General features: G+C 44.7%; 1 protein-coding gene across 47 annotated transcripts in view; it reads left to right on the top strand.

Annotated features, from left to right (window-relative positions):
- The window catches only part of ARHGAP22 (Rho GTPase activating protein 22), a 210,414-nt gene that overhangs the window by 76,028 nt on the left and 109,929 nt on the right, over positions 1-24,457 (top strand). For 40 of the 47 annotated variants that reach the window (XR_012417719.1, XR_012417711.1, XR_012417723.1 and 37 more), the window contains one exon: positions 22,751-22,838. The exons of 3 other annotated variants lie outside the window; for them this stretch is intronic. Coding sequence is in view for 20 of the 44 variants with exons in the window: in XM_074001590.1 (XP_073857691.1) it covers positions 22,751-22,838 (88 nt within the window). In the remaining 24 variants the exon portion in view is untranslated. Of the gene's footprint in view, positions 1-22,750; positions 22,839-23,709; positions 23,778-24,457 lie in introns of all 47 variants that reach the window. 4 more of the 47 variants (XR_012417722.1, XR_012417721.1, XM_074001594.1 and 1 more) reach the window with 1 other exon arrangement.

The raw sequence follows: 24,457 nt of genomic DNA, 5'->3' as shown, positions 1-24,457 counted from the left end.
AATCCCAAGCCAGCACAAAGGAGAGCACGGAAGCTGTCTGGTTTGCAAAACAAAACTCCTCAAAGACTTGGGGCTTGGTAGGACTAGACATCTCTGGAAATGAGGGCAAAAAAGGAGCTTAGGACAGGAGCACTGGGTGAAGGTTAACTTAGAAAAAGGCAGTTAGGGCCGGGCGCAGTGGCTCATGCCTCTAATCCCAGCACTTTGGGAGGCCAAGGCAGGCAGATCACTTGAGGTCAGGAGTTCGAGACCAGCCTGACCAATATGGTGAAACCCCGTTTCTACTAAAAACACAAAAATTAGCTGGGCATGCTGGCACATGCCTGTAATCATAGCTACTCAGGCGGCTGAGGCAGGAGAATTGCTTGAACCTGGGAGGTGGAGGTTGACACGAGATTGCGCCACTGCGCTTCAGTCTGGGCAATAGAGCAAGACTCCGTCTCCAAAAAGAAATACCAAAAAAAAGCAGTTATATCTCAGATTTTCTGAACAATCCAGTGCCAGGAGGTGACTGCCTGCCCCCACTCAGCTGTAAGGCTGGAGTTGTATTCTCTGAGCACAAGAGGGAGTCCTTCAGACTGGGGACTCTGGCCCTGTTCTTGGTGGAATATCTTAGAGAACAGGAAGGTTGGGTGAACATCAATGTGCAGACCAGTTGCTTAGCCCCCAGTCTCCATCCACATTTGGTTCCCAAGCTCCAGCAGTCAGTAGTAGCCCCCAGGAAGGAAACTGATGAATTTTCTCCAGTAACTTTCTCCAGAGGTTCTCCAGTAAAATGGCTGAGGTGGACCTCCCTGTGTATGCCCTCCCTGTCCTCAGACACCACACAGTTAGCTCCATAGAGAACCGTTCCCAAGTGGGAGTGATAGGCCTAGTGCAGCAGACATTCGAGGAAAGACTCTCATTTGAGGAACCGAGACAAAAACAGGAAGAAAACAAAAAGCAAGTTGCAGGCAGCAGATAGTGTGCAGGGGGAGGAAAATTGTTATACAAAACTACTGTAATATCCTCAGAGAGAATCTGTAAATACGGAAGAGTCAGAGGTGGAACCCATCCCCAGAAGTCAGAAATAAGATATTATGAATAAAAAACTCCAAAGAAGGTCTGATGAAAACTTGACACTCCTAGGAAGAAGAGGACAATAAGGGAGACAACTCAACGTCCGAATAGAAGGAGTTTTAGAAAGAGAGAAGAGAGAAATGAAGGGAAAGGAGTCTTTAGAGAAATGCTTGAAATAAATTCCCCAGGATGGGAGTATAAACACTAAATACTAACTGAGATAACCAAAATTACCGTAGAGGTTTGGGAAGGTGTGTGGTCGGGTGGCGGTGGGTGCGGGGGTGATGTGGGTGGAGAAGGGGCAGAAAACAAAGTCTCACCACACATGCTAGGAAATCCATAGACAATGACTAAAATGTAAAATCAAAAAAGAGTAACATAAGCATACTAATTAGAAATAAATATCTTTAAAAAATGATAAGAAACCTCATCTGAGAGCATAGAACATGGTGACAGATTCAGGCAATGGCAGAGGAAGAATTTGCTGCCTCGTGATAAGCCGTGTAGAACTCGATTCTTCAAACTATGTGCAAGTATAACTTTCATTGTAAAAAAAAAAAAGTGAAATAAGACAGAAATAATTTATTTTTGAGCTTTTGAGAATATGAATAAGACAAATCAGAGCCACGGGGCAGGGATGTAGGGCAGGGGAGTGAGCTGGTGAGAGTCAGCTTGCATTTTTTTCTGTGTTATTGTAATTTCTCACGTTGAGATTATCTTCATGTAAGTCCGTATTTTAAAGTATTTTAAAAATTTAAACAAGCAAAGAAAAACTAAAACCAAAAAAAGAAAGAAATGCAGCAGGGTCACAGTCCTAGAGGGTTCTTTGGATGACCAGGAGAAGGGGGAGGCCAGGTCAAGGGCTTCCTCTTCTAGAAAGGGCCACTGAGCCCCACACTGGCCTCTGAAGAGGCCCTGGCATATTGGAGGTTCTTGGAAGATGTGTTCAGAATGAACCTAGGGATGGGGTGGAAGGTTCCTGGATGCTGTGTGTCTGGCAGCCCACACCCAGTGGGGAGCCCATAGTCTCTGAAGCGTACGGCATAGGATGCTCATCCTACAGGTGGGAACACAAAACGCAGATGTGGGACCAGAGGACACTTGTAGAGGGGCTTCACTGCCACACCCAGGATCTAGTTCCTCACTCCATGGGCTACGATAGGGGTCGGTGAAAGTTGTGGGTTGCTAAGACTTGGCCATCAGAGCCCCAAGAGGAGAGTCATCCTGCAGCAGCACAGATAGGGGCTGGCCAGGACCAGACTGGAAGCAGAAAGGCCACTTAGATAGGGCTCGTGTTCTAATATCAGCTGAGGCCAAGAAAATCCTCACCATGCTGGAACAAGGGCTGGGGGCCTTGGAAGAAGCAGGGGAGGGAGCATGGCAGGCGGAGTTTGGAATCCACACTTCCCCCGCCCACCCACCTGCCATGGTTGATGCAACGTTATATTCTAGAAGAGGCAATTTAAAAATCACTTTGAGAGTAGGCTAGGTTTCTGTTGTATGCTGGGTTTTTTTTTTCCAGGAGAATAATTGAGGGAAGCTCAGCAATAAGGAGCCATAGGAGATTGATTTAAAGTTTGATGTAATTGAGTAAAAGCTTGGGACTAGGGGAGAGGAAGACAAGATGGATGGCAAAGCACATGCACTTCTAGGAGTGGAACATTAATATTGGACAGTCAGAAACCAGAAATCTTTAAGAAAGAGGAAACCTCAGGGGAAGAAAGAGAGGTCATCCTATCCCATAGCTTGAAGGTCACAGGAATATTTCAGCCTGCAGGAAATCTTCTCATTTCCTAGCCCATTGTTTAGCAAACTTGTACGTCAAAAACAAAAACAAAAAACAAAATGTTGCTTTCATGAACTCTGTGTTAGTCCATTCTCCCATTGCTATAAAGAAATACCTGAGACTGTATGATTTTTTTTTTTAAGAGGTTTAATTGGCTGATAGTTCTGCAGGCTGTACAGGAAGCATGATGCTGACCTCTACTCCGCTTCTGAGGAGGCCTCAGGAAACTTACAATCATGGCAGAAGGCGAACAGGGAGTCATGTAACATGGCCAGAGCAGGAGCAAAAGAGAGAACAGGGAGGTGCCACACACACTTTTAAACCACCAGATCTCATGAGAACTCACTCTCTATTTTGAGGACAGCACTGAGAAGATGGTGCTAAACCACTAGAGAAACCGCTCCCATGATCCAATCACCTCCCGCCAGGCCCCACCTTCAACACTGGGGATTACAATTCAACATGAGATTTGGGTGGAGACACAGAGCCAAACTCCTTCCTGAGTCCTTGACCTGGAGTAGATGCCTGGGTTGTCTCTATTTCTCAAATGACAGAACTGAAGGGCTGACATCAGGCCAAGACTAATAGGTACTCGCTCTCAGATAGCACCTGAAGGCTGACACAAGTTCAGTGAGACTGCTAGGACAACCCCCTGCTGTGCCATTAATGTCTGCCCAGAAAACCTCACACCTTTGGCAGGCTCTATCTTCCATGGCCCTCATCTTAGCACCACCTGGGGGTGTGATGAAGATACCATCAGGTGTCAGAGCTCATCTTGTGCTCACAGCTCACAGGACTGCCCCTGTATCAGATGCCCTTCACTTCTAGACCTCATAACTTCCACCCAGCTCAAGTTGATTTAGCAAACCCTAATTGTGCATCCTTCTTAAGATGTAAATTGTTACTCAACCAGCTAAGAGGATGTCATTACTATTATTATATTACTGCTTTGATATTGCTCTTGTTATTTATAACACCTCCTCAATTTAATGTCGGTTCTCCATTCTAGATCATAAACCTCATTCAGGTAGGGTTTCAATATGTCTTATTATTTCTCTTTTCCCATCACCTAGCAGTACTTGACACATAATTGGTACCTAGTAATATTAGATGCTTACATGAATAATTGAATGAATGAATGAATGAATGAATGAAGAAAAATAAATGAAATGAATGAGTGCATAGTGTGGCCCAGATTTGTATTAGATCCTCAATGGAAAAATACTTTATTGTTTTTGTAAAGTGCCTGAGGATTGGCAAAGAGCTTATTGACTGCCTTCCCTATTAGATTGTAAGCCCAAGGTCAAGTTTTTGTCTATCTTGTTTATTTCTGTGTCTCAGTATCCAGAACAATGCCTGACACATAGTAGAAGCTCAATAACCACTTGTTCAATAAACATTCACATAACATCTCTACAAGGCCAGGCACAATCAATTTCCATTGTACTGGTGAAGAATGTAGGGCTCAAGAAGGTAGAATGAAAGCTTTTATACTATAATGGAAAAAACCATAATATGGCTGGGCGCGGTGGCTCACGCCTGTAATCCCAGCACTTTGGGAGGCCGAGGTGGGTGGATCATGAGGTCAGGAGATCGAGACCATCCAGGCTAACACGGTGAAACCCCGTCTCTACTAAAAAATACAAAAAATTGGCCAGGCATGGTGGTGTGCTCCTGTAGTCCCAGCTACTTGGGAGGCTGAGGCAGGAGAATGGCGTGAACCTGGGAGGCGGAGCTTGCAGTGAGCCGAGATCGTGCCACTGCACTCCAGCCTGGGCTACAGAGCCAAACTCTGTCTCAGAAAAAAAAAAAACCATAATATTTGGAACCAGAATACCTGGCTTCAAGTCCCATTTATACCACCTACTAGCTATAGATTTGAGAAGATCATTGAAGCCCTTTTATTCCTGCTTTTGGTGTAGTCCTTTGAGGCTGTGGTTTCACTAAGCATTGGATAAATGGAAGTTGCTGTGGTTGATAGGGTTGTCAATGCTGCCTAAACGCTCAGAGATAAGACTTATAATTCTTAGAATGGGTTCTGAAATGAAAGACCTTCAAGAAGCATGCAAAGGCATCTAATATAAAATATAAAAAGGAAGTTGCAGACCTAGAAAACAATGATTGCCTGAGTATGCAGGGCTCCCTGAGACCAGCCTCTCAGAGAGTTCTCACTCCCTTTCTTGATTAGGAGTCCAGACTAGTGGGTGGTAGGTCTGCCATGAATACCTGGTGTCTAAATTTTAGCATGTCATATTACAGGATCTTGCATGATAGAGAAAAATGGCAGATTTCTGGTGAGTAACCAGGATGGTTCTAGCTGGTAACTAGAAAAGATATTTCACTCTCTGAGCCTCAGTTTCCTCCTTGTAAGTTGAGAATAACCACACCTACCTTATAGGACTACGATAAGAGCTAGCTCAACCATTCAGGAAATACCCTAGTGATGGCCTTATTCCCTGGGTGGAACCTTACCCAGTGAAGGTTTAGCAAATCATTCAACACAATCAAACAGTGAAGTCTAGGGGCAGGCAACATGGCTCCAACCTCGTCTCTGCCTTACTTTATGAGTTTGATCAACAGTTTGAATCTAAATAAAAGCTAACTTTTATATATCTGATGAACCAGGCTTTGTTGTAAGTGTTTTGCATGTATTAACTTGCTTTAATTCTCACAGCAACCCTGCAAGACACATGGTAGAGAATCCCAAAGATTGTTACCACTCATTCCTGCCCCTTCTCCCAACAAGCAGAGTCTATTTCCCTTCCCCTTGAATCTGAGCTGTCTTTGTGACTATTTGACAAACAGAATAAGACAGAAGTGATGCTGTGCCATTTCCAGGTTTGGTCTCTGTTAACTTAAAAATCACACGATTTATGAATTTGGAAAGGAGATCTTATTTTTCATAAAGGGTTGCAACCTGCAGGCTGATCATCTGCAGGCGAGGAAGCATAGCCTCTGGTAGACCCCGAAAGGCAGGCACTTTGAGGGAATAGACGGTAAGGCAGGAATTTATGCTGAACAGATTAGCTAAGCAGGGTTACAGGAGGAGCTATGAATATTCACAAAGAGGGTCCTGATGCATGCCTACTGAACACTCATATTACATGTGACCCATATTCACTCTGGAGCAGAGATTTAACATTTAAATGCATTGCAGGTAGGCCTTATACAGCAATAGGTGAAGCAGGGACATGAAGGCACTCCGTGTGCAGCCTCCTGTTAACTGGTCAGAGCCAGCCCATGGTTGGTGGTCTTTTATCAGGAGAAAATTACTGACATCCATCTCTCATCCAATCAAAGCTACAGCTGCAACTTGTGGACCAGGGGTTGGGGATCAGTTAGTCAAGTTCTAATGGTGAACTACAATTGTTTTAGCACTTGTTTCTTGGGGCCAGTGCCTGTTGAACTGCTAGAGAAAAAGAAAAACCTGTGACACTTAGAACATGGTTTATTCTTTAAGTGTAGGGGTATGTGACTTAACTTTTGGTTGGAATGGCCTTGGGTCTTATTTATAACTTGGTATCTTATTGCCATGAATTCAGTCATATGATCACTACTGTAACATTACTGCTGGTCAGATATTGTGTCTAAACTGAAGAAGGATGTAGCAAGGCATGTTTGACCTCCTATCATGGCCAGGAACTCAGTTTTTAAGGTTTCTCTAGGTTCCCGTTGGCCAAGAGTGTATTTATTCGGTCAGATGGGGGCCTTAGGATTTAATTCTAGTTCTCATCCCTAAGAAGCCAAGCAAGTTTCTGCTTTGCTCTGAAAAGCTGCCACCATGCTGTAAGAATGCTTGAATGGACCACAGAATGATGAGGAAGCGTGGACAAGAAAAAAACACACGGCTTAGATGAATGAGTGAGGCCTTCCTTCCTGGACTTTCTAACCCAGCTCAGCTGCCGAATGCAACTGTGTCAGTGACTCCGGACCATGCTATATGGAGCAGAAGAACCACCCACTGATCTCTTTCACGGTATCATGACAAATAATGGATCAATGTTTTGTAGGCAATAAGTTTTGGAGTTTTCTTACACAGCAGCAGATTATTGAAATAATTTAGGAATGAGTACTATCACCACTGTCCCAATAAGGAAACTGAGGCACAAAGAGGTTAGGCAATTTTCTTTTCTTTTTTTTTTTTTTGAGACAGAGTTTTGCTCTGTCGCCCAGGCTGGAGTGCAGTGGCTCCCTCGGCTCACTGCAAGCTCCGCCTCCCGGGTTCACACCATTCTCCTGCCTCAGCCTCCCGAGGAGCTGGGACTACAGGCGCCAGCCAACATGCCTGACTAATTTTTTTTTTGTATTTTTTGGTAGAGACGGGGTTTCACCGTGTTAGCCAGGATGATCTTGATCTCCTAACCTCATGATCCGCCCGCATCGGCCTCCCAAAGTGCTGGGATTACAGGCGTGAGCCACCACGTCCAGCAGGTGGCTTTGATACATAGAAATTAGAACAAGGAAGGGGAAGCCCCACCGACCGAACTTTTCCATGGTCAGAGCAGGTCACTTCTGGAGAGTGATGGTCCCCTCAAGTCACTATATTTTCAAGAACAGGGCAGCAAGGCTGGAGAGGAGTCCAAACACCTGTCCATATGAGGAATAACTGAATAAGTCATCTGGAGAAAAGAAATCTTGCCAAGGGGCAGTATATAAAGCTCTGAATCCTCATATGAACAAGACCAGAAAACAAATGGACAGACTCCCCTATTTGTCTTCTACACTCCATTCCACACTTCATTCTGGAGTGGTCTACTGGGTGGTAGCAGGCTCCAGTCCCTGGTTCTGGACACGTAGAGGCCAGACTATCACTAGGCTAAGTGGCTTGGAGAAGAGCTGACCCCTGGGTAGCAAGTTGGCCAGAGATGATCTCCAAGAGCCCTCTCAACTCCAAAATTCAAAGTTTATCCGAGACCTTCTAAGGCAAAGAGGAATGGAGGAACAAGAACTACGTTCAGCCAAACCCTAGCAGTTTTCAGAAGTTCCACCCTAGGTGAGTCAAAAATGAGGCCAAAGAAGCAGGCATGCTCTGGGGGTCTGGCGCGAGCAGGGCAGTTTCCCAGAAGTCCCGCTGTGGGCGCCCCTGGCAGTCCTCAGTGGCCATTTTGTGCACAGCGTTTGGAACCCTGACTCCACTGTTGAGCCAGGTGAAGGTCTCTGGGGAGACACAGTTGGTGGTAAGAGAGCTGACAGATGCAGACCTTGATGCCAGGGGCCCTTGAAGATAGGATCACTCATGGATCTCATTGCTCTTGGTGAATTTGCCCCTGATCTTCTGAGAAGCCCTGAAGAGTCTGACTTCACTCCCTCCTCCCTCCTTCCTACCTCCTCTGTCCACAAAAGAACAAGCAACTAATTACCTCCCAAGCTGCTCCCATAGATCTTGCCACAGCAAATTTCAGTCTATCTATCTGCTCTCAGAAAAAACAAACCTGGGCATAAAAGACAGGCTCTGATGCATCCCACAGCCCCTGTCTGCCCCAGGATAAGCCAGCGATTATTGAAAAGTGTCTTCCGCAGCACGTTAGAGAGCACCCTGAGTTAATTAGGAACTGAGCTTTCCACTCCCATTAGTGCTGCAGAAGAAAAATTAAACAACAAATATTTCCTTTTTTAAAATGTCCTGGGGGACAATTTGAAATGCTTCTTCTGTGAAGATTTACTCATTGGAGTCATAAAAAGAGAGAGGGGTATCATTTATTTAGGTTCAACAATGAGACTTTGTGGCTTCTTTAAAGGGATGCTGTATTTTTGTAGCTATTTTAGAACCGTAATTCCCCACTATTAAACATATCAAAATGAAAATTCTATTCAAGTCATTTTAAATCAAATATAAATTTATTTACTAAATTGAAATTGGCAGTAGCAGCTGTGTCTTAAACAAATTTCAAACAATATTTAGTTAAAACTATTTTTTCTGCATGTCAAAGAAAAACACAAGATTTAAGTAATCATGCAAAAAATACGTTCTAAGGTTTATTTTATACCATCCTGCAGGGTTCTGAGAGCAGGCCCCTGAAATGACAGCATCAGCAATATCTGGGGACTAATGTATGGATAGCGAAATTCTGCCACTGTTCTAGGAAAAGGAAATCAAGTTAGAAGAAGCCTGATGACACCTCAAGACCAAATAAATCACAAGTGACAGTGTCTTGGTTGCCCCCAAATTGTTTTGCGCCCGGAGCTATATTGCCTACAAGACGAATCTTCACCTTCTGAAAATGACTTTTGTGTTTCCTCCAGTGTTGCCGGTAGTAATGAGCTTCTCTCAGGGTCTGCTAATTTAAGTCAGCACAGATAGTAGTTTACAGCACTTAAAGGTCTCCCACTTATAATAGAGCAATCCTTTGGCTTTCATTGCAACCCAGTTAATTTACAGTAATAGGTAGAAAACTGATAGTTAAATTATGAGTTTTATCAATTGCAAGGCAGAAAAATGAATCAAGTAACATTGAGGCAGCATGGGAAACATATTTTATTCATTGTTCAGAAGAGCATAACTTATGTTTCATTGTGTTTGGAGGATTCTAGCTCCTTAATGCACTGGTGGAATACTGAGTTCCAGCTGATCAGAATAATGGAGGTGGTTTGGAAGGGCTGCCGAGGACGATGAGTACATTTCACAAATGGACTGTGGCCTTTGCTAAAGACGGGAATGAGGTGTGCCTTCCTCAGCAAAATGCAGCCAGTGCCCCTTGGCAGTAGTTGGCTCAGATCAGCCTGGAACAGCCAGGGCAGGTCAATGCAAAAGTGTCTATACCATGTTACTCAGACTAACCTGTGCTCAACTAAGCAGCATGGCAGCCTCTCTCACAGAGACACCATATACCCCAGAGCATGGCACTAGTTTCAGGGTCTCCCAGAAATAAGACAGAATCAAACCATTTTCAGCCAAAGGAGGGCCCCACCTACTCCAAGGAGGGGCCCTGGCCCCAGCAGCAACATGTCCCAAAGGTGTATTTTGAGCAGAAAAAATCTTCCAAGAGTGTGCTCTTAGGCTCGGGACGATACTTGGGACAGCACTAGTTCTCCCAGTCTGAGCAGCTGGGTCTGTTCATCGTGGACAGAGAAGGCCAGAAACACTGTGCAACCCTGGAAAACATGGCAGGGACCATGGCATGGAAGAGCAGGCCGGTGGTTCAGTGCAGCCAACCCAGGCAGTGGAGAGGCCCTGTGTCCCCATGGGCTCCTCCTGGTTGGGGCGGGGGCCAGGCAGCACCTACCAAGAGCTCCCAATTCTGGAGGAACAGGAGAGGCTGTTTCACAGCCAGCCGGCAGGCTCTAAAGAGCAGGGGGGAGGGTGAGCATCACAGTGGTGCAGCAGTCAACACCCATATCCACCTGAGTCCCAGATCAGAGAAAATACTAAAAAGTGGATGGTCACTCCCTTCTGGAGAGGCTGAGAGCACGTGCCCTCTGAGGGCTGGTTCTCTGTGAACACACCTGCCTCGACTGCAGTGTCTGATGCAGCCACCAAACGCCATGGGCAGCCAGAGGGATTCAGCTCATCTGAGTTTCCCCCTTAGCCCCTCCATATGGAACACCAGGTATTTCAGGGGGCAAAGAGGCCTACCTTATGGTCCAGCAAGCCAAGGAGGAAACAGGGTCATTTGCACACTCCCGGGATCTCATGCTGCCCAGGGCTTGGGTTCCACAACCCCTCTTGGACAGTGATCTAGATCAGTCTTTTCTGGGTTCCCTCCAATGCCCCAGTCCAAAAGGTCAGGCAGGAAGCAAGTATTACACGGCCATCACAGCTTGAGCCAGAACCTAGACATGCCATGCTCAGTGCTTCTAACCATCAGAGTAAGACAGTTCCCATCGGCCCAAGGCCCCCAGAGTGAAAGTAGATGAGCCTGACCTCTCCTGTCTTTTTCCTTCCCAACATCCAATCCAAGGAGCAAGGAAATCATCATTATTAGTTAAACTGATTTACCAGCATGGAAATATGTTTAATTAGTGCTATGATTTTATAACTTCTTTGTTCGTGTGGCTAGGTGATCAGCTCAGGACAAAATTCTCTAACACTTATTTTCTCAAAATAACATCTAATTAGTAAAATGAACAATGTTAAATGTCCTCGAGATCCCAGCAGCTAAACACAATAAAAGTTTACCTCTTGCTGCAGTAATGTCCCTGGTGGGGCCAGATGTTGGCCTCGTCTGTCTCTGTGGTCACCAAAGTTGACTTAGCGGGAGAGGTAGGAGAGAGGACTGGAGGTCACTGGCAGTTTTTAAAGGACCAGGCCTGGAAGCAGATGCTGTCTCTCCTGCCCAATCCCACTGGCCAGAACCCCATCACATGCCCCCAACCTAAGCACAAAGGACACTCAGAGAGCAGCCTGTGGAGATGTGGTGACACTAACGGTCTGTCCCAAATGTGTTGTAAAATCACGTGCACCTTGGCCTCTCCTCCCTTCTCCCGGGGCAAGCTAAACACTAGAGGATTCAGGAGCTCCCTTGGGTAAGCATTCTGTTCACTGGTCACTTCCACATTAATCCTGCTGCATCCCTGTGGCACTACTCAGCACCCAGCCCCGGGCTGCCACTAAGGCCGGGACACTAGTACTAGTGACTCTTCCCAACGTGGCATGACATCTCATTCCCACGAGCATGGTCTCAGGCATTAGAATGTTCACATGAATGACAGGACTGAGAGAGGCAGAGCCCAAGGCCACTGGGTGAGGACCACTAGTGCAGCCTCAACCGCAGGGTCTTCTGCAGGGCTCAGGAATCCAGTGAGATGAGGCTACCTGAAGGGGAAGACCCCAGGAGTGACTCAGGGCAAGTCAGGGGCATGCTGTTCGGCACGGAGTCTAGTGCAAGGTCCTGGCTTACCATGGAGCTAGCCACAGAGCAACCAGGAATTTTCAAAGAGGACCCACTCACCTTGAAAAGGGCACTCCCTGGGGTTTGGAAGAGGCTGTGAACTTTGAGAGCTGAAGGTTCTTGAAGGCTCCACCAGGGTTTCCAGCTTAGGCTGCAAGTCTATCCCAGGTCTCAGGCCCCAGGCCCTGGGCTCATTCATGGCTCCCAGCTGGACTTCCACAGGCTCAGGGCCTGGGCTGTGCAGCCCTGGGAGTAAGGGCTTTAGGGGCTGTGGCCAATTGGAAAGGATCGGGAAGGTACAGGGAGCCGGTGTTCTGACTTCAAAGCCCCTGTTCTTTGCAGAACACGGTGCTGACCTCAACACACTGTCCCTGTGGCACACCGCATGTGGCTGAAGAGGACCACGGATAGCCTCAGGACACAGTGAAGAAGCAGGGCATTCCCAGGGCCGATCTGCTGACCGCAGACCTGTGGATCATAACAAGAGCATTTGGAGTTCACGCATTCACAGGTGGCAGCGTCACTGTGGAATCTGTTGGAAGAAGCTTCAAGACAAAGTCATCAGCAAGGAAAGAAGCTGGACAAGTGATGTATCTCAACTCCTTAGGGAGAGAACGTTCCTCCACCAAGCACTCATTTGTCTCCAATTTTTACAGTCCTTTTTAAATCTGTATTCTGGACAGTCATGGGGCATGGCTACAGGCTTGTGTGATAAGGAAGCAGGGAGGATGCTTCCCTCCTTGGCACCGAACTTCATTCTGATCTGCATTATTTATGTACAACTCAGAGAGGTTCAGTTCCTTGGGTGTCAGGTGGATAAAGGTTTTTAAGATTGATCTGAGTCCCCAATCAGAGTTAGCAGAGATAAGGAACCCTGAGCGATTGCTTTCTAAAACATGCCTGCAGTTTTCCAAGATGCTGCCTGTGGAGGATTTTATCAGGAGACTCGGTAAGAAGCACTGCAGAAGTTGTTTCTTCAGGCAGTCTCCTAGACAAGGTGAAAAATGAAGGCTTCCCAGAGAGCCAGTGTTTGATCAGGTTGAAAAGAGCTGAATTCAGACTGCAAAGACCTCAAACCATCGCAAACTCCAAAGGTAGGCCAATAGGAGGATTACAGACATCCGCGACCTGCAGGAGGTCCCCGTGGACTGTCATCACACATTAGGAAGCAGGGCCCTGCCTTCACCATGCTGGGACTCCTGAAGTCTGTTTCACACCTTATTTCATGGCACGAGCAATGGTACTATTAGGGGCAGGGAGATTGTTTCTACAAACAGACCAAACAGATGATACAGTGACCAAAATGAGTTTGGAAGTCATAATTATGATAATAATTCATATTTATATAGGCCCTTAGTGCATATACAGCACTATCTCAGATGGCCCAGTGACAAATCTGGGACAAATATTTTCATTTTTACAGATAAAGAAACCAGGCCTCAGCCTGGTGGAACAGGCTGGAACACACCTGTCTGTGTTCTACCTAAGCCGCAATGTCATAGTAATTACAAACCCTATAATAATTCTAAGGTTTCTATCTATTCCCACTCCTATAAAATGTTCATGCACAGAGTCTACTCTTTGGCCCTATAATAATGCATGATCACAGCAACAGCATGTACTCTCACTGGGCACTAAACCTGGGGAAATCCTCAAAACACCTCCACATTGCAGAGGGGGAAATGGAGGTTCACCCAGGTTGTACAGGTGTTGGTGGTGGAGGACCTGTCTGACCCTGACCCCCAGTCATGAGCTCACACAAAACCTCTGCAGCACTGCCCTTTATTAGGGTGCTGCCATCCTGGGTACCTGCTACAGCCCAGCTCCATTCCACACCCTCTGCTCACTTGATCCCGCTTAATTCTCAGAGATCTGTGAGGGAGATGCCACTACACCATTTAACAGAGAGAGAAACTGAGGCTAAACTTGTCCTGAAGTTTACTATCACTAAGCAGTGGTGTCAGGATTGAAACTAAATCTGTCTAATGCTAAAACCTGCGAGGTTTCCATGACGGTCTTACAGGATCTCGGATTTATTATGTAATGGGTGCTTATCTTTTTACGATTTGGGTGAGTTCTGGGTGTGAGACATCTGACTAGAGACATGTGAGTAGAAGTCATTGTCGCTGTTGCTTTGTTAATCTCATTTATTCCTCTGGACCTAGCTGAGGCTTCCAGACCATCCGGTGTTCTGGCAGCTGTTCCCAAGATGGATCGTTCTTTGCAAAATGAGCTATGGCAGTCTCCTGATGTGGGCAGGGGCTCTCTGCAGGCAGGGATGTGTGCAGACCCTGATCAGAGGACCTGGAAAGTGCTTGCCACTTTATTTCAGTCCGAGGAAACCTGAGGAGACTGTCACCCTAAATCCTTGCGAAGAGAGAGAGAAAATCACTCTTTGTTTCCTGAAAATGATGAATGGGCATTCCGGGCAGCAGAAACACTGTGCAGGCTGGCCTGGCCCCGACACATGAGGTCGGAGAGTATGATGGTAGTCAGATGGCAGCAGCCCGTGAGTCAGGCATGGGCAGTGCTGCATGAATTAGCTGACCACCTTCCTTTTCAACTTTAACATTATTTAAATTTTATATTGATGCAAATATCACAGGGCAAAACATGAAAGCTCCTTCACCATTCCCACCACTCCCTCCCAGAGTGTAAGGTTACAGGACATTTTATTTTAAAATTGTTTTAGACATGGTGAAATTGCTTTCAAAAAGTCTTTGTCGAATTATGTTTCATCAAAAGTGTATGAGAATGCCCATTTCTGCATGCTTTTCCCATTGCATGGTCATTAAGTACTGAGTGTCCTTTATAAATTGAGAATCTTATGACATATTTATTGACCATTTATATTTCTTCTATTAATTCCTTGTTAACACCCTTTACCCATTTTTCTATTGGGTTGTCTTTTATTTTAACAACATATTTTATTTATTTATACTGGATAACCCAATATGTCCAAAAATCAGCATTTCAACAAGTAATCAATATAAAATTATTAATGAAGTAGTTTACATCTTTTATATCAAATCTTTGGAATCCACTTATAGCATATCAGATTTACATTCCAAGTTTTTATCAAATATATGTGATCTGTATTTAGATCTTATCAAATTTACATTTGAGGTAGATTCATGTACCCAACTTGTTTCAGATATACTGTAGTATACTACAGTATAAGGTAGAATAATGGCTCTCAAAAAAATATGCCTGTCCCAATCTCTGGAACATGTGAATATGTTATGTTATATGACAAGCATTTATTTAAGGTTGCAGATAGAATTAAGGTTGCTAACCATCTGACCTTAAAGAAATTATCCTGGATTATCCAAGTGGATCTAATATAATCATAAGGGTTCTTCATAGTGAAAAGGGAGGCAGATGAAGAGGTCAGAGTCAGAGTGATTTGAGGATGTGAGGCTGCTGGCTTTGAAGATGGTAGAAGGGTGCAGGAAGCCTTTAAAAGCTGGAAAAGTGAGAAACAGATCCTCCCCTAGAGCTCCAGAAGGAACAGTTGTGCCAGCTATTGACTGTAGCCCAGTAAGGCCCATTGCAGACTTCTGACCTCCAGAACTGTAAGAAAATAAATTTTTGTCATTTTGAGCCACTACCTTTGTAGTAATCTGCTAGGAAACAAATACGTATTTCTAAAAGTTTTTTGATAACTGAATCAAATACCAATTTTTCTTAACAGCTTCATTGAGGTATAATTGACATACAGTGAACTGCACATATTTCATGGGCACAGTTTGGTAAGTCTTAATATAGATGCACATCTGTGACACTATCACCACAATCAAGGCAGCGAACATATCCATCACTGCCAAAAGCTTCCTTGTATCCTGTTATAATCCCTCCTCCCACTCCCTTTGCCTCTCCTGACCCCTGACCCCTGACCCCACACTGGTCCACTTAGTTCTCATTTTCAACGGTTTTATAGAAATGGAATCACACAGTAAGTACTCTGGCTTGTTGTCTGTCTTCTTTCCCTTGGCATAATTATTTAGAGCAGCATCCATGTTGCAGCATGCATTAAGAGTTCATTCATTCGTATTGCTGAGTAGTATTGCACTGCATGCAGGTACCTCAACTTGCTTATCCGTTTACCTGGTGATGGCCATTTGCGTTATAGCCAATTTTTGGATATTAGAAATAAAACTGCAATGATTTGCATACAAATCTCTGTATGGAAATATGCTTCCATTTCCCTTGGGTAAATATGTAGGAGGGGAATGGCTGGATCATATCCCAGGTGTATATTTAACTCTTTTTTTTTTTTTTTCTTTTTTTGAGACGGAGTCTCGCTCTGTTGCTCAGGCTGGAATGCAGTGGCTCAATCTTGGCTCACTGCAACCACCAACTCCTAGGTTCCAGAGATTCTCCTGCCTCAGCCTCCTGAGTAGCTGGGACTACAGGTGCATGCCAACATGCCCCACTAATTTTTGTATTTTTTAGTACAGACAGGGTTTCACCATATTGGTCAAGCTGGTCTCGAACTTCTGACCTCATGATCTGCCCACCTCAGCCTCCCAAAGTGCTGGGATTACAGGCGTGAGCCACTGTCCCCGGCCGTATGTTTAACTCTTTAAGAGTCTGCTGAACTATTTTCCAAAGTGATTGTCATTTAACATTACCACCAACAGTGTACAAGAATTCTCGGTCCTCTGCACCCACACCAACGCTTAGTCTGGTCAGTCTTTTTACTTTAATAGATACGTAGTGGTATCTGATTATGGGTTTAATTTGCATTTTCCTAACTACTAATGATGTTGAAGATCATCTCATGAGCTTATCTTCCAATCCTATATCTTCTATAGTAATTATCTGTTTAAATCTTTTGCCTATTTATTTAAATTGGATTGTTCTCTTATTATAGAATTTTGATGGTATTTTATATATTTTGTGTACAAGTCATTTTTCAGATACATGATATTCAAATATTTCTCCCAGTGTGTAATTTGTCTTTTCACTCTCTTAATGTGTTTGAAAAGCAGTTTTTTTAATTTAAATGAGTCATATTTACCAATTAGTTCTTTTTTGAGTCAAGCTTCTGATGTCATACCCAAGAACTCTTTGTCTCATCCAAAGTCATAAAGGTTTTCTCCTAGAAATATTATAGTCTCAGATTTTGCGTTTAGGTATATCATTCATTCAAGTATATTTTTATATATGGTGTGAGGTATGAATTGAGATTCATTTTTTTGCACACAAATGTGCAGTTGCTCCACTGTCATTTGTTGAAACACTATCTTTTCTCCAATGAATTGTATTTACACCTTCGTCAAAATCAATTATCCATATATGGAGATAGATAGATAGATAGATAGATAGACAGATACACAGACAGATAAATAGATATGGAGGTATATATGAGTCTATTCTGACCTTACTATTCTGTTTTATTAATCAGTCTCTTTTAATGCTAATATCTCATTGTTTTGATTACTGCAGCTTTACAATGTCTTGAAATCAAGTAGTATTAGAACTCTAACTTGATTGATCTATTTCAAAATGAGCATACTTTCCTTTTCTCTTTTCCTTTTTTTTTTTTTTTTGAGACGGAATCTCACTCTGTCACCCAGCCTGGAGAGCAGTGGCAAAAATGAGCATACTTTCCAATGCATTTTATGAGGTTAGCATTACCCCTATATAAACCTAGCCAAAGACATTACAAGACAAAGACACTATAGATCAATATTCTTTGTGAACACAGTTGAAAAAATTTTCAACCAAATTTTAGAATATTGAATCCAACAATACATACAAAAGAAAATACATAATGACCAAGTGGGGTTTATCCCAAAAATCCAAGGTTGATTTAATGTTTGAAAACTATTACTGTAATTCATCATATTAATAAATGAAGAAAGAAAAAAAAATCATCTGATGGATTCAGAAAAAGCACCTGACAAAATTCAATACTGATTCCTGATAAAAATTCTCAAAAAACCAGGGATAGAAGGGAGTTTCTTTAAACCTGTGAAAAGCCATCTATGGAAAACTGAAAGCTAATATCATACTTTATGGTAAAAGACTAAAAGCTGTTTCCCTATGATCAGGATAAAGATAATGATATTTGTTCTCACCACTTCCATAAAACACTTTCATGGAGTCCTGCCTGGTATAATAAGGCAAGAAAAAGAAATGAAAGTTGTTCAGATTGGAAAGGAAGAAGTAAAACTGTATCCATACCCAACATAATTGTTTATGTCAAAAATCTGATGAAGCCTGCAAAAAGCTACTAGAACTAAAAAATGAGTTATTATTGTTGGGGAAAATGAAAGCTCTAAATAAATGAGGAGTTATACTGTGTTCATTGGTAAGAAGACTTATTATTGTTAGGATGTCAATTCTCCCCAAATTTATCTATGCAATCCCAATCACAATCCCAGTAGGCATTTTTCTATTAATAGAAATTGACCAACTGATTCTAAAATTCATATACAAATTTAAAGGGCCTAGAATAGTCAGACAATTTTGAAATAAAATAATTAAGTTGGAGTTCTAATAACTACTAGATTTAAGGTCAGATGGTTAGCAACCTTAATTCTATCTGCAACCTTAATTAAATGCTTGTCATGTAATATAACATATTCACATGTTCCAGAGATTAGGACAAACATATCTTTTGGGGAGCCATTATTCTACCTACTACAATATATCTGAAACAATTTTGGTACAAGAATCTACTTCAAATTTGATAAGATGGAAATATAGATCACATATATTTGATAAAACCGTGGAATGTAAATCTGATATGCTGTAAGTATATTCCAAAGACTTACTATAAAAGATGTAAAATATTTCACTAACAATTTTATATTGATTACTTGTTGAAATGCTGATTTTTTTGACATATTGGGTTATCCAATACAGATAAATATGTTAAATAAAATACATTGTTAAAATAAAAGACAACCCAATAGAAAAGTGGGTAAGGGATGTTAACAAGGAATTAATAGAAGAAATACAAATGGTCGATAAATATATCATAAGATTCCATTTAAAAGGACAGTCAGTACTTAATGACTATGCAATGGGAAGAGCATACAGAAATGGGCATTCTCATACACTTTTGATGGAGCATAATTTGATAAAGACTTTTTGAAAGCAATTTTGCAATGTCTAAAACTTGCAAACACTGAGCCCTCCTAGATGCAGACAGAATGGCACATACTTTGTCCATTAGCTACTTACACCAATGGGCTGCATTTGTATGGAGCTAGAGATGCATTAAGTCAGCTGCAGCCTCTCAGGAGGAACTTAGATACATAGGCTGAGCAATGCCCTAAGAGATCAAATTAACATGAGCTCGGACACATGGGGAAGGGGGAAGGGCCCAACATTTGTGGAAATCTATCATGTGCCTGGAGTTTGCACACTGTTTCTGTAGCCAGGTGCCTGTCTGCAAACTGTGCAGTTCTAGGTGCAAACTGTGTGCCTGGTTCCTTCCCAGATACAAACAGTTAAGCCCTGACCTGGCACTATAGTAGGAAGGCCAGCTGGCAAAGTGCTGACACTCACTTTGTGCTCCTCAAAGAATTCCCAGGACCCTCATAGTTGAGGGCACTGTCTGTGGTGCTAGAAGCAGGTACTGGTTCTTGTAACCTACATGCGTCTAAAGCACAGAATCTTGGCAAAAACCAGGCTCTCAAAGGCCACTGGGGCCAGATATCGAATCATTTAATCCTCACAACAGCCTCATGAAGCAGATACTATTATTGTCCTCATTTTCCAGGTGAGGAAACCAAGGTGCTGAGTGAGTTCATGAAAAAGGCATCATCCTCTGGCCACCTTCCCTTAGAGTCCCTAGACTAGTGGTTCTCAAAGTGTATTCCCCAGGGCTCACAGCATCAGAAAAATGGTTAGAAATGCAAATGGTCCTACTTTCCCCAGACCTATAGGGTCAGAAACTCAAGAGTGGGGTCCAGCACTATTCTGATTGAACACTTACACTATTAGAAATTAAATCAGGCTGGGTGGTGTGACTCACGCCTGTAATCCCAACACTTTGGGAGGCCGAGGCAAGGAGATTGCTTGAGCCCAGAGTTCAAGACCAGCATGGGCAAGATAGGGAGACCCCATTTCTACTGAAAATTAAAAAATAGCAAAAAGTAGCTGGGCATGGTGGCATACACCTATGGTCCCAATTAGAGGTTGAGGTAGGATGATCACTGGAGCCCAGCAGGTCGAGGCTGCAGTGAGCCATGATCGCAACACTGCACTCCAGCCTGGGCTACAGAGCAATACCCAAAAAAGCAAAACAAAACAAACAAAACAACAACAAAAATTAAATCACAAAAAATTACCAATAAATGAGTTATAGTAAAAACAAAGGTTAAAAAGTACTCAAAATATATCATTTCCTAACTTAATATATTATGACTTCATGTACTATGTCTTAAGCTCTGGAGGTTACTGACATGCATTGCATACACGTGGTACAAACACTATGGCGCATCTCTTCTCAGTTCCACATGCATTGACGTCATAAAATGGGCCATGGAGGGGGAGGGTATTTATATCGCTGAAGTTAGCAAACACTCCAAATCAGGGTACTTTATAGTTTTCAGAGACCCCATTATTAGACACCACCAAAACACCAGGCTCTCCATGTTTTAACAAGCCCTGGGGTGACTCCAAAGCATGTTCAATGTTGAGATCTACCCTGAGCGTCTCAGCTAATGCTATATTCTGACTCCATTCACGTCTTTTCATCACAGTCTTAGCAAACGTCATACCAGGGCCTGGAGAGCAGACAGCCTCTGCTCCCCAGGCACCCAGCCCCCACCCAGTCCCGGAGCCACATTCTTGACCTGTGGGAGGGAGAGGAATCTGGGCAGCCGAGGGACAGTGCTAGGGCCCCTGCAGTGGTGGGGGGCACGTTGAGATTCCCCTGAGAAGTGAGCAGTGGATCCCACAGTCAGAGCCTGGCTCTCCACTGTGGCTTCTTGTAAACAAAGTCAGTTGCTGGCTGCCATGATAAAGGTAGGGAAGCAAAGATTAAAGCCTGCGGCTCCAGCATTGGGCACACCTGAGCCGATGTCTCCAGCACACCCTTGTGGGCGGTGGGCACAGGGCTGGTTGCATCACCTTCCTGACCTCCGTCTGCTTGTCTGGGAAGACAGGAATGGTAGTACCTACCCCCTGGGGCCTCTACATTAAATCCAATAATTTAGGCAAAGAGCCAGGAATATAGTACAGTCTTCATAAGCAGAAGCTATTACTGCGTTTCCATTTAGCTGTAGTAGAAAGCAATGTCAATGTCAGTGTTGTTACTCTCCTTGTATGGATGACAGATTTTAGGACACAGAAAAAAAACAGCAAAGTATCCAGAATGACACAGGGACTCTGTTACTGAAACAGCAAACGCCCGAGAAGCATCCCATTAGCTGGTGATGGATCTCACCCATGCCCTTTAACGAGCACATTTCTCCATCCTGGGGCTGAGATCCTAATTTATTTCCAGTAGCTCCAAGTTCTCTAGCAAGAAAGTAACCGTTAATTCAGTTACAAAGATTACCAGCTGGTTCTCTGGTTTATTGCTGTAATTCCTCTAAAGCAAGCATCTGCGGGTAAGGACGACGTTCTGCCTTTCCGCATTAACATTGCTTAAATGAGAAGAGGCATTTCCATGTGTCCTTGCGGCACAAGATTCTAGCAGCAGGTGGGAGGCTCCCATCACCCTGTGAAAGCCAGGATTTGCCTGGAAAATACTGGGAGGGTGTACTCTGTGAGTTCACGTGGGGGTTGGGGCAGGAGGTGACCTGGATGCAGCAGGTGACTTTGCCCCTCACCTGGGTAAATGCAGACACAGGGATACGGTGACCCACTAGGTGTGGAGCCCTGACATACAATAATAGCAGGCATTTATTGAGCAAACACTTACACAGTGAGAACTGTGTACCAGGCACTGCTCTAAGAACTTCCAAGTACTAATTCATTTGATGCTCCAAACATCCCCACAAAGTACTTTATTATTCCTGTTTCACAGATAAGGAAACTGGGGCACAGACAGGTTGAACAATGTTTCTGTAGCTGAGCCAGGATTTGAACCCAGGCAGTTGGTTGCAGCAATGGAATTCAAAATGGGTTTCCCATTGAGAGGACCAAAAATGTGTAGTCAAGCCATACCAAGTCTGAGTTGAGCAAAACCAAGCAGAATGAAATAAAGACCTCAGCAGAGCTCACAGTCACTGACATACAGAAGGAGGATAAAGGAGGCCCTGCCTAACCTGGGGGTTGGGGAAGGGTCAGTCACAGCGGTTGTAACACCACATTCTCTTGAGTAGGACTTACCACATGGGAATCTGGCATCTCAACCCTCCTGAGACGTGTGACTTAGTGTCCCATTGTGCAGACATGGAAACAGGTTCAGAGACATTGAGCGGGTTGCCTGAGATCACACAGCCTGGAAGTGCAAGGCTGGGACTCAAAGCCAGCCTCCCGATCCCCACACCCCATGCTCTTTTTCTACATCTTTCAGCCCAGCTGCCAGACCTCAGCACTAGAGAGCAGGTGGAGCCGCCCTTTGTCATGCATACACATGCATCCCAGGCACCTGGCACTCTCTGTAGCAGGGTACCGTACGCATGGTAGCTGACTCCTACCTCATAGGTAAATAAATGAAATCTCACCTAGCCAAGAGGTGACAGATGCACACAGATCTGTTGATCCTTTCCCCCATGTTGCCTCAGTAGCCACAGTACCAGGCTTCTCCCTGACCCCCCTCCAGCCTAAAACCCTGCTGGCCCAGAAAGGCCACAGGTGGCACACTGGATCAGGCACTCCCAGTGGTGGCAGCCTCCCTCCCTGCTCCAGAGTTCCCCCTGCCTGTGGGCACAGCTCCTGCAAGCATGTATGCAGACAACAGTGCCCACCTTAATCCACCTGGGACCCTGAGTAGGCCTCATCTCTGCCTGGGAGAGGAGGTGTGTGCCCCTCGCTGAGGCCCAGCCTTCCCAGCCAGGGCCTGGAAGGCCCCAGGTCCTAACCTCTCCTCTCTGGGGACCCTGACGACAGCAGTCCCCTCCCCATCATCTCATGCTTCCTGTGTTTGTGTTTGCCTCCTTTTTAGGGATTTATTTCTCTACAAGGGACACAGGTGACCGAACTTCCTCCTGGCCCTGAGGACCCAGGGAAGCACCTCTTTGAGATCAGTCCAGGTAGGCCTGAGCACCTTCCAGCTCTGCTGCCCTGGTGGGGGTGTCTCCATGCCCCTGGCCTGGGAAGGGCGGACCTTCATGACGCTCCTCCCACAGGAGCCACAGCACAGTCTCCAGGCATGACTCGGAAATGTGGGCCAAATCGACAGGATACTCACATGGGCAAGAAATTAGAAAGTCCCATCAATTATCTGGACAATGAGCTTTTGGGTAATGTGAAATGAGGATTTCTAAATTCACGATAAATGCAAGGAAAGAAACTAGTCAATGGGAACATCTCAGGGTGAAAGTAAACACAATACCTGGAAATAAAGCCAGGGAAAAACACTAGCGCAGATTGAGAATATTTAAGTATGGATGATTATAAATTTCAAGGCAGAGAATTGGGATGTGGCAGGAGGAAGGGGAATAATTTTCCTAAAGAACTGTTCTACTGTCACGTTAACAGTTACAAAACAATATTTTAAACTTCCAAGTTGACAATGTCGTTGCTAACGAACTAAGTAAAAGTGCCTTGCAGAGAAGCCAACGTACATGGCAGGGCTGGCTCTGCTGTCAGCCAGTGTTTTCTTTAGCTTGGGCTCCCCCAGAAGCAGAGCCTGAGACAAGGATCTGGCATGAGGAAGGGAGTCAAAGAAGGGAGGAAAGCCAGCCAGGGCGTGCTAGTGAGTGGACTGCTGCTGCAGGCACCCTGGCTCAGTTCCCGCAGGGGCTTCCGGACACAGTGCAGAACAGGCCTCAGAGGGGCCTCATCCAAGAAGTGAGGCTGGGGCTCTACCCACCCACTCCGACCACCCAGTCCTTGAGAACTGCTTTCTGGGGAGTAACCGACATTTCCAGCCTACCCTCTCACATGGACCAAACTCTGCAGACAGAGACAGCCTCCAGGAACAGTTGCAGGTGCTTGAGGAAGCAGACCACTGCAGCGTGACGGGAACGGTGAGTGCTGAGGGATCTGAGTAGGGCACCAAGAGTGTCAGCTGAATTTAGACATCCTGAGAAGCGGTGGTTATGAACTGAGAGTGCTAGGGCCTCACTGGGGCCCTGTGAACTAGTAAGTCTATGACTGTTCGCAAAGCAGTAAAGCCAGCCCAGCCATCCCGAGAAATGATCTATTGGCTGTCCACTGAGGTAGCACCCCAGGCTCAGGGCACGAGCAGAGGCTCTTTGGGAACAGGTATGAGCAGATCCTGCCTGGGACAGGGGCATGTCTACCTTTGTCCTATCCATACTAGAGTTCCCAGGGGCACAGGCTGAAGTTGAAGTGCAGAAACACCCTTTCCAACTGTATGCCCCTGTGCAAAATTCAAGTACCTGTGGTTTCACTTGGGTATTCCTTTTCATCTAATGCAAGAATCTTTGTAGTAAAACTGCACATCAGAAGGTGGTAACAAAGGGATCCTGGGGTATGGAGTAGAAAGCAGAGGTTGACTGTGGAACCAGTAGAAAAGGTCTCAGCTGTTAAGATAGAGAAGAAATGCAAGTAGTGAGGTAGGCAGGGCCCTGCCATCTAGGGGAGGGGTGCAGCCCCTGGCCCCAGGGAGAGGGGTAATGAGTCAAGGCCAGAACTAGAAGGTAGAGGTCAACACACTCCAGTCATCAATTCAGAAAGGCACTGA

This window comes from Macaca fascicularis, chromosome 9 (assembly GCF_037993035.2).
Source record: "Macaca fascicularis isolate 582-1 chromosome 9, T2T-MFA8v1.1".
In the NCBI taxonomy this organism is placed as follows: Eukaryota; Metazoa; Chordata; class Mammalia; order Primates; family Cercopithecidae; genus Macaca; species Macaca fascicularis.
The sequence above is the reverse complement of the archived record's forward strand: the minus strand, read 5'-3'. Positions and strand labels throughout refer to the sequence as shown.